The sequence below is a fragment of the Micrasema longulum genome, unplaced genomic scaffold, assembly GCF_059751315.1.
Source record: "Micrasema longulum isolate JH-2025_06_02 unplaced genomic scaffold, ASM5975131v1 h1tg002336l, whole genome shotgun sequence".
Taxonomy (NCBI): domain Eukaryota; kingdom Metazoa; phylum Arthropoda; class Insecta; order Trichoptera; family Brachycentridae; genus Micrasema; species Micrasema longulum.
The window spans coordinates 265,160-280,224 of NW_028279486.1; the positions used below are offsets into that span (position 1 = coordinate 265,160).

Genomic DNA, 15,065 nt, shown 5'->3' on the forward strand with positions numbered 1-15,065 from the left:
CGAGTGAGGCTGAGCCTCACTAAGAAATCATTGCTATTCACCAGTACTTAATATAAATTTTAATTCGCATAATATCAACACATTATGAAATTAAAAAACTACCAACCAATTTAAAAATGCTCAAAGATGCCTAGGTGATTTTCACTAAAATGGCGCTATATAAATTATCAATATATATATATACATATATATATATATATATATATATATATATATATATATATATATATATATATATATATATATATACAAACATAGGCCGTTCTGTGTTATTTACTGTAGGTACCTACTTAACATTTACGCGTATTATACGTATCCTTAAAATCTGAGCTTCACTAGAAATTTAGTATCAAAAACGCCACTGCCTTGGTAATAAATAGTACTAAATATCAATTTGATAACAACATAATATTATGTTTAAAAAATACGATTTGCGCACGGAGTGTTTTTTCATACGCCAATGTAGCATGCGTCTTTATACACAAAATCAATTAAAAAACTTATTCACGGTGTGCGCCGTAATATTTTTTTTTTAAACTGGGACGTTTTGTGTTGTAATTCCCCACTGTAATATGTTTGCCTGTAGTCGAGATAAAAACATCTTTTGACAAATTCTACTATCAACTATCGCCAAATTACCAATATTTTTTTTTAAACACAAAAATTAAGCAGTCAGGCGTACTTTTTTAGAACATTTTATGTTTAAACCGGTTCGATGTTCAATGGGGAAGTTTGGTGGATTTTTTATTTGTTTTTGTTTTTTATTTGACTATCCAAGTAGTTTGTTTTTTATTTGACTATCCAAGTAAGCCAATTTTTTTGTTAATTTTTTTTTATGTATCGTATTATCATCGCCACGATTTGTTTAAGTTTTGTACATTTTTAATTACTCCGCGCGTGACGTCACTAGTTCTCTTCGGTGAGTTGTCCTGATTGGTGGGTTGACTTCCCAGAAACCGGAAATCTATCACAACGCTATTTCAATGGTTATTTAAAAAAAACTTGTGACGTCATTTAAATAACTTCGCCATACAATTAAACGCTCAAATTTTTACAGCGTGCAAGGACATTTTTTATATCCAATTTCTTGTAAAACTGAACTTCGTCATTGATAAGATAATGCACGGGTCTGTGTAAATAATTAACTAATATAATTATTATGATAACATAGTTTTCATAACAGTATGCTAAGTAAACTGTGTGCAGAAGATATTACACCTGTAATTATTAGCAGAAATTAGGGCAGTTCACATACCTTTGTAGCAGAAGCGTTCAAGATAAAAGTACACATTTAAATCATTACAGAAAAAATATACTTACAAGGTGCAATAGTGGGTTTTGGATTAATGCACACCTTTTTAAATGATATATTTATCTTTGAGGATAGAAAAAAAATACCAGTATTTTTTTTCAATAGGTTGGTAGCTGTATCTAATTACCTGCAAAGGTATGATAAATATTCCTCTAAAAAACTCGATTACAAGTTAATGATTATGATAAAATTATAAAAAAAGCTTATCAGTGAAACTTCTTGGTTTAGTTTTACTTTTTATTATTTTGACCAACGAGCGCATTCGCCTAAGTAGGCATCTTCAAGACTGGTGAATTGTTTACAACATTTACAGTTTTTATACTATTCCTAACATATTTTGGAGATAAGATCAAATAAGTATTTTAACAGGGAACAGAAACATAAATATTTACAACTAGTTTGCTAAACACTTCATTTTTGGGAGTTTTTGGACCGAAATTGGGATAATCATTAACTATGGAGTTTTATCAAAAAACATCAATGGATAACAAGTGTTTTTTTGCTCTAATTATTAATTTTCCCCAGAAGAAATGTACAAATTCAAACTTTTTTTGTCTTCCATAGCTTTTTCGTTTGATTTATTTGTTCAGATTGGGGTTGGCGGGTTGGTGAGCTACATATTTATAGTTCTTACACCCATTTCCTAAATTGCTAAATGCTAACTACTGCATGTTATTACTGAAATGCCGTGTGTCATTAGCATTTCATTAATTTCTTGACGTTAATCAGGTTTCAATACGAATTCACAATGCTAATTATTCCGTCACTACTACGTGCCTACTGTCCACAGTTAACTTACTAACAAATGGCCAGTTGCACAACAATTAAAAAAAATAAAAAAATTTGCCTTTCCATCAAACTAAATTTTATAAAAAGTCAAATAAAATTACCCCTTTTAACGAAAACGCAACTACTGTTTTATTTTTTATTTTTAGGTTAACTCTCTTTGCTCCAAACGGCCTTAATTATATCGGATAACCGTGATAAGAAGCAAATTTACTAGAGAAATAAGAATAAAAAGACAAATGCAATTAGTAATTATTATAGTTATTTATTTAAACTTCATGTACAAATATATATGCTGGTGAAAAATTGGTCCAAATTTGAACATTAAAGAAAAAATACTTAAATTTTAGGAAGTTCAGTTCAAGGAAGTTGGTTTCAATATATTTTTTTCATTTGTTACTATTAAACTAAGTTAAAAAAACGTTTTAATTTTTGTGTATCGTATTATTAGTAATTTTTTCAAACTTTAGTATTTTAGAAATTGCTTCGCGTGTGACGTCTCAAGATCTCTTCCCTTTCTTCTCGACGAGTTCCGCTAATTTGTCAGTTGATTATCAGAAACCGGAAACATATCACAAATCTCTTATCATTGGTCTATTCAGAAGAACAAGTGACGTCTTGCAGAGAGTAGTTTGTTTTTATTAAAATCGTTTTTATTATTTTTTCATACATTTTCAAGAAACTTCACAAACTTCACAAAATTAAATGCTCTAATTTTTACCGCGCGTAAGAATAAATATTTTAAATCCGATTTGCAGTAGGGCTGAACTTCCTCATTGCAAATATAAATGCATTTACACAAATAATTTCCTAATAAACAATTTATGATCAGGAAAGGAATGCGTAGAATGTGGGGCCGGGTAAGGGGTTTGTAAGAAGACAACAAGAAAATTTGGAAAGGCTATAAAAAATGGTGAGCAATTGACCTTCCCAGTACTATACGAGTACACATTGAACGGTGCACCCTTCATTTTGTTTTGAAACTATATTTAACCTTTGCTCTTTGTAATCATATTTAGATACTCTACTTATAATAGGGTCTGTACCTACCACTTTAGATAATATTTCGTTTGAGATAAATTATCCTTACACTGTATAATATTTACCAGTCCGAAGATATTAAAGGGTGAAAGCGCTAATTGGTCGAATAAACATGTGGAAATGTACCGAGTATTTTTAGCTACTAACTTACATATAAATATAAGTAATTACATCATTATAATAGGGTCGCGTAATAAGTCACGAGAATTTATAAATAGGTACGTTTGATGAGGTCACAATACATTATTCATAATAGGGAAATATTACATCCTACGAATACCGATAAAAACATGTGAAATAGATTTAGAATACTTAATTGTATTTTCAAAATCAATATGGATATTGTGGAGAAATATTTTTATACATAAATTTAAAAAAAAACTTTTAAAAAATACGTCGCTAGAAAACCGCAACATTTTTGGCCTTGACAGTTGTGACGTCAAGATTCGTGATAATGTTCCAAAAAAATTTGAATGGCCGGGAACAAATAAACACGAATCGTGACGTATTAGGGGCGTGGCCAATGGAATGACCGTTTTTGCGGAAATCCAAAATTCAAAATTTAAAAATATTTTTTATGCTACTAATAATTAGCAGATTTTTTTTACTAGACAATATTTTCTTAGACCTTTATTACTTTCAAAAGGTAAAAAAAAATGTGACATTTTCCATTTTCGCGTTAAAAAAAGGATTCAATCCTATGTTTGAAGTCGGTATTGCTAGAAATTAGTCAAAAATATTATTTTTAAGCGGAATTTTCTTCTTACAGACGTATTTTCTCCATGAATTATAACACTGGAGCGATGATTTTTTTACACGATTTGGATAAACCGACAGATAATTAAGTCTTATTACCTATTCAGTGACTATACCAGAGACGTGACCCCATAGATTGTTTTTTTTGTTGAGAAATTGTTTATTATGGTAAATTGTTTATTATGTCCATAGCTTATTCGAGTATTTACTGCAAATGGCATGTTCCTTTCAACCACTCTAACTATGGTGTGAGGATCTGTAAGGGTGGAATAATCGGCCTTGATTTGCTTAAGTCAGACCAGCATTCCAATTAACAGGGTGTAACAAGAGCTGACAATGACTAATTCAATAAATGATTCATCTTTGAGTATTATTTCATCGATGAATACGCAATTAAATTATACTTATCGTTGAAAACGAGCTCGTTTTCAAGAATACTGCGAGTTGTGTCGCCGATATCTTCAAATGATTTGATAATCCTTACTGGTTCGAACCATTTTCTGATTTGTATATGATTTTGTGGGATTATTTAAAATATTGTGAAGAAATGATAGAATGTGAATGTTTCTTCTATGCCTAATACTGACTAGTATTGTAATAACGAATTATGTACTAGTTACTAATAATATTGAAATGTTTCAATCGATCAATGATACGCGTAAAAATATTAAAAACTAAACTGCTTTTTGTTTCTTTTTAAATTAAAATGCTTTGACATAGTGACAAGTTCAGAGAAAAAATAGAGCATTTTATTATTCTACCGCGAAGTTTCTAGAAAATGTACGAAAAAATAATAAAAATGGATTACTTTGAACGACGTCACTAAATCCTCCAAATCAACCAACGATAGAGTGTTGTGATAGATTTCCGGTTTACGTGAAGCGAATTCACCAATCAGCCGAACTCACCGAGAAGAGACCTCAAGACCTCAGAGGCTGAGAAATTTAAAATAACAAAATTAAAAAAATAGAAATATCTGAAAATATTATAGGTATCGATGAAATTTACAAGGAAACATTTTTTATATCCAATTTTCCGTGGCACCGAATTTCCTCAATGTTTCGCCTTCAAACGAATGTGTGATTCAAAAATACCCTAACAATTTAAATCTTAAAATACAATCATTCCCCTTCCGCACCAAATGGTGGGTAGGGCACTGATCTGATCACTGTATCTTGATGGTTTCAAGAAGGTAAGGTGATCAGTATTAGACTTCAGGTGCCAATCCAGGAACTATGAAATATTCTAGTGTAAAATCACCTTAACACTTCAAATATAAAGTTATAAATTAAAACATTCGCTTTACATATTTATAGTTAAATGTTCACAATGAGGAATGTCAGTGTATTATATTTTTTTTTATTTAATAGACTATTGAACTAAGCCAAAAAAAGTTTTTTTATTTTTATGTATCGTATTATCAGAGCTTTGATTTTTTTAAGTTTTGTATTTCTGAAATAACTCCGCGTGTGACGTCAGAGGTTCTTCTCTGTCGGTTCTTCCGATTTGTTCGTTTACGGTAAGCAAACTGGATATCCTTTACATCTCTCGTGTCATTGGTTGGTTTATATGAACCAGTGACGTCGCGTCGTTCGAAGTAGTGCGTTTTTATTGAAATGTTTTTTTTTCGTACATTTTCAAGAAACTTTGCCATACAATTTAATGCTCTAATTTTTACCGCGCGCAAGAAAACATTTTTTAAATCCAATTTCCCGTAGGGCTGAAGTTCTTCATTATGAAAATATTATTTAAATACTTGATACATTTAAAATCATATCCCTAATTTATGATATAATACCTTATTGTCCGATTTAAAAAAATCAAATTATCAGATTCGTGTCAGTGCTTGCTTTAAAAATGAAATCTGTAACTAATTTGATAGGTTGTATAATTTATGAAAATAAAAGAAATAATGTCATTGAGATAAAATGGTCGGGTTACAGTGTCGTAAATTTCTAACCAAATTACAATGGGAAGTTAAAAGGGTGATCTTTAATGGTCTTTGAAACAAAATCGAATTTTCTGTGTGAAAATGTGTATATCTTTTAAAAAATTGAGTATCTTTGTCAGTAACCTGGAATTTAAAATAATTCATTCTGAAAATTAGATTTTACTTTATGGACAATATTGTAATCGGCGCCCAAAAGTCCGAGATTCGAATTCCGCTTTACCATAACCTGGGCCCCGATTTCAATGGGAAGTTAACAGAGTTATCTTCGACTGTCTATAAAGAAAAATCGATATTTGTGTACGAAAATGAGTATATTTGCATGAACATTTAAAGTATCTTCATCGGTAACCTATAAATGAGCGTGTTCAAAAAAATGTATGCATGTTCTGCTTTTCATAAAGAAAACGTAATATTACTTTGTAGATAAAATTGAAGATAAATGTTAACTTCCCATTGTAATCGGGGCCATGGTTACTCTAGTTTCAATTTGTTAGCCGGAAAATTGAAATATTTGGGTAAAAAAAAGAATAAAAATACTTTTTTTAAAAACATTTTTTTTATTTAATAGTGCAGAATAGTTACAAAATTCCACCGCTAAAAACAGCGTTATTAAAAAAAAACATACTTTGAGCTCTCATTCTGCTCTCAGACTATATTTTTTAAACTGCAAAATGTGATTATAAGCGTGTAGATAGCAAATAAAGTCCCTAAATAACGTAATTTTACATCAACTCTAAATTACCCTAATCTTAAGTTCTTACGAAGAAAAAACAACTTGCATTTACCCAAGGAAAATAAGGAAAATCCATTTGGCGCGGATAAGACGTTATTAAGTTTCCAACCTTTGTTCTGAGAATTGATAAGTACTCGCATGTAAGTAAAACGTCTAGACAAAATACTATTTTAAAAGACGCTTCATAGTTAGTAACTACTGATGTTTTTACTCATATTATTTTAATTGAATTACAATTTTATGTTTTTGTTCGCGACTGATTTTTTATATACCTTCTCGAAAGGAGTGGGTACCTATATTACATTATTTTATTAAAGTATTTGCGTTCTTTTGATTTACCCAAGTATTTCAATTTTCTTTTAGTCGTAAATAACCGTGTTAGAAAATCGGAAACATGTTGTGGTACAGCAGGGTTTGAACCTCGGTCACGCCCAGTCCACAACCAGCCTTTTTAAAATTAAATCAGCAGTATATTTTTCGTGTTCTTTTATAATGATGTTCTTGTTATTGTATGTTATTATAATATATAATTCGTCCCAACTCAACACAGGAAATTAGTTCCATGGAGATAAATTTAAATAAATCAATTATTTATAAATGAATAAAAAAATTTTTTTTTTCAGTGTTTTTTATGTAAGCTCTAAACCGTTCGTGACTATTTTTTTTTAAACTGGAAAGAAATATATTATATTATTATTGACAGTTGACTTTAATTTAAATAATTAAAATTAGCAATGCGAATAAATTATTTATAATAATTATTATTAATTAATTTGATGTCACAATAATTTTCTTCCGTTCATGATTTAAAAATGTATTTAAAGTTTTTTATGTGACTTTTGAAAGAATTTTTCATGTATTTTTATGCTTTTGTTGAATAAAAATAAAGTGTAAATTAGTTTTTAAAGTGGTCTTTTAAACAGACTTCCATATTCTCTTTTCAAAAATAGGTCTTTATCGTAATATCTGTTGAAATATATATCGATTCAATGTATTTAAAAATTACATTTATGGAAATTTGTCTTTCAATTGAATTTCCAAAATTATTAAAAAATATTATGTTATTTCTTTTATTATATTATTTAATGAACGCGACTACAGTAATGTTTCAAGAGATAACTATTGACAAACAATAAACAGACACGTTATTTCCTTACTAAATGCATCTCAACTTAAGCAAATATTACGTTGCACTCAAAATTTAAAAAATAAAATACATTGAGATAGAGATAGAGAGATCACGATATATATGCAAATATATACCAAAGTGATGCAAGAAATGCAATCACCTACTCATTGAAGTGCCATCTTTTACGCGCTAGTAAGGTGTCTATTTATTTACGCGTCTTTGGAGATAATTCGTCCCAAATAAGTGGTTATAGCCTCGTAACACAATGAAGTGTTACGAAAGTGAATGCTGATTTAATCAATAAAGCATTTTTAAAAACTATAAATAGACGATAAGAAACTATAAATTAATTACCAATTACATATTATTTTACAAGACAGTTCGAATCCAGTATCCGTCTACAAAGATTTGAACGAACTCCAAATATTGTACGTCAATATATATAATTTAATTAAAAGTGTATTCCTCTCTAGAAAAACCCGTGCCGAGGAATACATTTTACAATTTATTTAAGCTTGACTTATTTATTTTTACACAAATAATAGCATTAAAATTTACTTTGTACATATGCAATAAACAATTGACTTTAATTTATACATGTTTTTATAAATCTCAGTTGAATGTAGGTTGCTTGGATTATAGGGTGAGCGTAGTTCCAATAATTACAGTTATTTGATTTTATGACTACTCGCATTTCTGTTCGTATCTTGAGTTTGTTATCGTTAATAAATTTATGGTATATTTGGATTAGATATTAGATGATTCGTTACTGACACGCGGGTCAATGTATAACGCTCATTGTATTACATACTTAAACATGCACTATTGATGTCATTTTCAATTCAATAAATTAAATACCAATTATTGGACGAGTAATTCCAATCATGATAATACGCTTAAATAAAAACCAAACATTTATGTAACCCTAGGGTTATTACCTTATCTAGATAAGTTATTAGTTATTAATATAAAAATAAATGTGATAAGATAGACCCTACCTACAAATTTTTGTATCTGAGTATTCGAAATAATGATTTATTTTATAGAAACATACAGAAGAAGAAACAAATTATCGATTGAATAGTGAATTTTTTATGTATATTTTCAGGACTTAATGTTGAAAAATCTAAATGGTAAATTGGTAGGAACTAACAGTGAGAATTACAGCACAGAACAGAACACCCAAACCTGACAAATATTTTCTTACTATCGTCATCTCACCGACATAAAACAAACTCGGAACCCCTGTGAATTATTTATGTTATTTACGAAATCTGGTTGTGGTCCCGTGAGTAGTGCGCAGACTCCGGATCAGGAGGTCAGAGGTTCGAATCCCGCTCTACCAGAACTTGTAATACAGTTTTTTACGACTATAAGAAAATCATAAAAACGTATTTTTTACTTAAAAAAGATCAGATAATTTTCCCCCCAATTTTGAACGAACGAGTAAATCGATTTAATGAACTCAATTTTTTTATTCATACACCTTGAATTTTTCAATGTGAATAATTTTTTTATAAAAATGTGAAACTGAAGAAAATCAGTAAAAAAATACTTACATTTTTCTTCCGTAAGAAAATTCAACATATCAAATTTTCGGCATTAAAATATGATATTTGGCTATTTTTTTGTTAGTACATTATTTATTGCATGCCAACTTGATACAATGCTTATGTATGGAAGAAAGGTGGAAAAAAATTACCAAGTGTTTCTGAGGTCCTTGAAACCGGTCAAGCTGAAGCTGTTGCTGCGCGATTTCTTCTTCCCGATGTTCCAGAAGTGCAGTTTCCCAACATTGTCTTCCTCGTTGAAGGGGTTCAGATGCTCCGGGTAGTCGTAGATGCTGATGGACAGTTTTTTCTCCCTCCCCAAGGTTGTCATCTTCACTCTTCACAACACTTTCCTCTTACACTGGCACACAGCACCACATCACACCTATACCTCTCGCTATCTGTTATCAGCTGTTATCAGTATGTTACTAATTCAGACTCGGTTGTCTTTATCGAACCCTGATAACTGTATCAACACGAAAGAACACTGAATTCAATAACCTTCAATTCACTCGGTAGGTACAGAAATTTGTATACATTTGCGGAATCGTTCGCATCGCTAGCAGTCGCTCGATGCTCTTTTACTGAAGAGCTGACTGTGAATGAATTATTCCACGACTCTGCAAGCAGTATAGACGTACATGTAATATTTAGCGCGGCAGGCACGGCACAGTAGCGGCGATCGACAAATACACAGTCGATGCCGATGGTGTGCTGATGACGCATGACGCCAAGAAAATAAACACTATAGGTACTTTATACCCAAATTCATAAGAACGGGTGGACAAAATCAGACATCGGGCACTTATTTACGCCAATATAAATCATTTTATTACAAACAAATGAAAGGTTGCTACATTGATCCTCAGTAAAAATAAAACAACCGCTGTCGCAAAAACTGTTTGGCTATTTCACGAACTCGAGTAATAGTAAAATAAATTTCACTTTAGATTGTTTGAATGTAAGCCATACCCGCAAATATGATTGTAACAATTTTCCGGATAAATAATTTTTATAAACAAGATTTAAACTATTTTAATTTGCGTTTAAAAATATAGTATTTCGAATATCATGATTTATTATAAAATAATAGCCGTCGGGAATGTAAATATCAATCAGACACTATTTCTCTAAATATGTATTTTCAATACGGTTGCTATTTTGAGTGCATCACTTTTCCGCTGCAATTTAGAGGTCAGTAAACAGAGAAAGCGTCGTGATAATTCGGTGCATTTTGAGTTCGTAGTTCTGGTTGAATTTTAAAATACTAGACAGTAGACATGGTTATATTTAGTGTCAGAACTGAAAATAATGTATTTTGGATACCCACGCGTTGCATTCTCCACGTGTAGTCCCTCATTTCTATTTTCATATAAATAACACTACGATTCTGCATCATCTGTCTTACATATACTATGTTGTAACATAAATAGGTACATAAGATCAAACGTTTATTTCTATTAAAAATTGCATACGGTTCACAGAAATAATAAATTAATAAAGGAAATCGTATTTTTATTACATTTTGGTTTTATTTGCATGTAACCTAATTGAAATAAAATGCACGAACCAGATATTAGTCAATTAAAATTAGCAATGACAATAACTTATTGATAAAAATAATGGATTACTTTAAGCCGTGCATTAATTTGATTTCTAAATAATTTTCTTCCGTTCATGATTTAAAAATGTATTTAAAGTTTTTCATGTAACTTTTGAAAGAATTTTTTTATGTTTCCTTTAGGCTTTTAGATTTGTAAAATAAAACTTGTTCACTAAGTTTCGTCGTGGAAATTCAGCATAGCAATAGTATTCTTATGGTCTATTATTTTATTTATTTATTTAACTTTTTGTATAGAATTTTAATTGTACATTGGCGGGCTTATTGCCGAATGGCAATTTCTTCCAACCAACCAATAAAATAAAAGTTTTATTTTTATAATTCAAGTTAAAACATATTCAAAAGAAAATAAAGGTGAAAAAGTTAAAGATATTTAAAAATAGAAATATATGTATATGTGTATAAATTACCTTGAATCAATACCATTACTTAATGGGGAAAAGGAAAAAAGAGGAAAGAGGAAAGAACGAGAGATTAAGGAAGAGAAAGGAGATGTTTCTTCAGGCGCGATTTAAACAGAGATAATGTAGTAACATCTTTGATGGTGGATGGGAGATGATTCCACAGTCGAGCGGCATGGACACTATATGAGTTAGAGAAGAGAGAGGAATTGTGTATGGGTATTAAGAGAGTGCTTTGAGAATTAGAACGAAGAGGTAAACTATGAACTGATAAGCGTTGAAACTTTTCACGCAGGTATATAGGAGCGTTAGGACTATGAAATACATTGAACATTAAAATTCATAAGAGGGACCTGAAAAAAAAGCTTCGGTACCAAGTACAAACCAAAAAGAAACGCTGAAAATATGTTTTGAAAACGGCCTCCAGAAAATTTGGGACCACGAATGAAAAAAAATTGAAAATAAACCCTGAAAAATTAAAGATAAATGTATCACTCTGAAAGATTTTTTTAAATGGAATATTTCACAAGCTAAACTCATCAAATTCACTAGTTAATAAAATAAATAATTAAAGAAGCACAATGGTTTTCAAAGGCAAAAACCTAAAAAAGAATATGTTTGGGTTATGATTAAAATGCAAATATTGTACCTTAAAAAAATTACAAAAATACGTGATAAAATATATTTTCTTTATTGTTATTTATTTTAAAGATACAATTTTATAATGTTTATAAAAGTTTTTAATGTTATGTACCAAATTAATTATGTCATGAAAGCATTCATATAGGTACATTACCTTTAAGTAATCAATTAATTTCATGTTTAATCAATTAATCAGTTCTGATTTACGACTTTTATACCTTTATACATTTGTACATAGGTATTATTCTAATACTGGAACTGTGATAAATAACAAGTGTTCCTTTTGAGCACTCGTATTTCTCAATTGACACACTGCTACTGGCAATTATTAATGTTGATATGCAAGATAATTAATAATTATTACAGCTTGTTTTCTTAAAGGAATAGTATGATACAATTTACTACGCTTGATTGGCTGAAATAAAGCGTGAAAAATAATCTTGACGAAACGTGATCCCGATGGATATAAAAATGTTCTTAACAACTAAACTGCAGATAGGTATGTTAAAATACTAAGACAATGAGGAACTTCAGCCCTACGGGAAATTGGATACTAAAATGTTTTCTTACGCGGGGTAAAAATTAAAGCATTAAATTGTACTGCAAAGTTTCTTGAAAATGTACCAAAAAATATTTTATTAAAAACGAACTACTTTGAATGACGTCACTAGTTCATGTGAATCAACCAATGATAAGAGAGTTGTGAAAGATTTTCGGTTTACGGTAAGTCAACGGACCATCGGCAGAATTCATCGAGAAGAAGCGGAAGAGAACTTGAGACGTCACACGCGGAGTAATTTCAGAAATACAAAACTTTAAAAAATTATAGTGCTGACAATGTGATACACAAAAATTTTAAAAATTCAATTTTAATTAATTTTTAAGCTTAATTTAATAATTTATTATTAAATAAATAAAAACACTTAATTTCCTCATTGCCCTGCTTGCCTTTGTCCTCAAACTCCAATAATGAAAATTATCGCCAACTCACAACTACGCAAATTTACAAATAATGTATTATTCGTTTCATAGTTAATAGTTACAAATGGTTATAAAAATAACATGACTTGACTTTATAATATATGTAACCCCAACGGGTATTGAACCTATATAAAAAAGTTTAAAACATATATAAAAAAGACGTAATGCTATGCCTAAAAATGTCATCGTCTCTCTAGTGTAATGAGAAAATTGTATAATTACACTGCACTGGACTGAGGAAGTTCTCATTGCTATGTTTTTTTAAAGTTTTGTAATTTTAAAAATACTCCACCCGTGACGTTACAAGTTCTCGAAACCGGAAATCTATCACAATACTCTATCATTGGTTGATTCGGAAGAACTTGTGACGTCATTCAAAGTAGTTCATTTTTATTATTTTTTTCATGCATTTTTTAGAAACTTCGCTGTAAAATTTAATGCTCTATTTTTCAAAACATTTTATTAATCCAATTTCCCGTAACACTGAACTTCCCATTGTGAAAAACAAAACAGATTAAGAGATAATATATATGTTGTCGTTTAATTCGTAAATACAACCCAATTTAGTGAATAAGCAGTACTTTTTAATGTTTTATTTTTAATTTGTCTTCAATACAAGAAGTACTGGTTGTTTAACTAAAGCTGACGCGTTTGAAAAACTCACACAAACGCATTTTAAATCTACAGGAAGTTAGTTTAAAAAATGGTTATATTAAATATTAATCAAATGTGATTTCTTTATTGTTTATCAATAAGTGTGTGTGCATATTTTCTCCAATATAATTTGTACCGTGCATTTTAATTACACTGTATTCATTATTACTATAACGAATTCAAAATATTAAATAAAAAACATGTTTATTTAAAAACAAATAAATACATGACAGTTTCTTGAGTGATTGTTTTTTTCGCTCTAATCCATAAAAGATTTTTAAAAACATTTAATATATTATCAAGATTTTTGAATCGACTAACACTAGAATCGACCTATACATGATTTGATAAAATGAAACTATATATTTATGAGCCAGTGTTTTTAATCCATAGCTTAATACATATACGAGTACATAGAATACATATTATTATATTTTTACCACTAAGAATCGCAGCGAAATTCAGACAAACGCAGAAGCGTCCTGTGTATATTTTATTACCATATAATTAGCAACTAACAAAGCAATAGTTGTGTATGTCACGCTCATAAGCGCGAGGGAGACCGAGATTATTTTCATAATGCGTATGTCGTGCGATGTCATACCATGAGCTTATTCACATATACTACACAATGCGTTTGTGTAGGTATTGCGAAAGCGCCAGCTTTAAAAATCCACCAGTAGTAGATAGGTAAGTCGTTGTTATTTGTACAGTATTTTTGACTGTCCCGTATTTGTCAATGCTTCTTTACTGTGGTGGTGTTGTTGTTATTATACAGTATTGTGCTAATCAATGAAATAAAATTCCTTGTAATCATAAAATACGAGTTACAGGTGACGTACAATCATAAAATATTTTTTATTTAATAGGATTATGTCCTTCTTTTGCTTTTATAGCAGCCTGAACACGTTTCGGCATGGAATCAATTGAATTTTGGCAATTATATTTTATTCTGTCATCTCGAAACCACATCTGAATAACAGCTTCTACCATCTTCTTCTTGGTGGTGCAGTCCATTTTTTGTATCCTAGATTTACAAATCGCCAAGGTTAAGGTCAGGTGAATTTCCAGGTCAGTCTAAAAGAGTTATTTCTTTATCATTGAAATGTTTAAGCATACACTTCGATACGAGACAAAGATCTGAGTCCTGTTGAAATACAGCCCCACCATTAGGACAACATTTACTCAGTTCTGTACTCAAGTGCTGCTTCAATAGAGCTTTATAATTTAGGCTATTCATCATTCCTTCTATTGGTATTAACGATCCGGTCCCCATATACGATAATCAGCCCCAAAACATCTTCACAGGATATTTTACCGCTTGGTCAATATGAGCCACAGTAAGTTTTTAATCCCCACTTTTTCTAACAAATTTGTGCGATATCCCTGCACGAGAAAGTGGGTCTCATCTGAAAACAGCACTTTCCTCCAGTCTTCTACAGTCCATTTGGTATATTTTCTAGCCCAAATGAGCCTTTGCTTCATCATAGGTGTCGTCAGGAGTTGTT

General features: G+C 30.3%; 1 protein-coding gene across 1 annotated transcript in view; it reads right to left on the reverse strand.

The window, feature by feature from the left end:
• Positions 1-9,945, reverse strand: part of LOC148272419 (uncharacterized) — a 44,346-nt gene extending 34,401 nt beyond the window's left edge. The window contains exon 1 of the mRNA XM_088240064.1: positions 9,411-9,945. Within this exon, the coding sequence (XP_088096190.1) occupies positions 9,411-9,589 (179 nt within the window). The 5' untranslated portion in view covers positions 9,590-9,945. The remainder of the gene's footprint in view (positions 1-9,410) is intronic.
• Between the last annotated feature and the right edge of the window lie 5,120 nt (positions 9,946-15,065).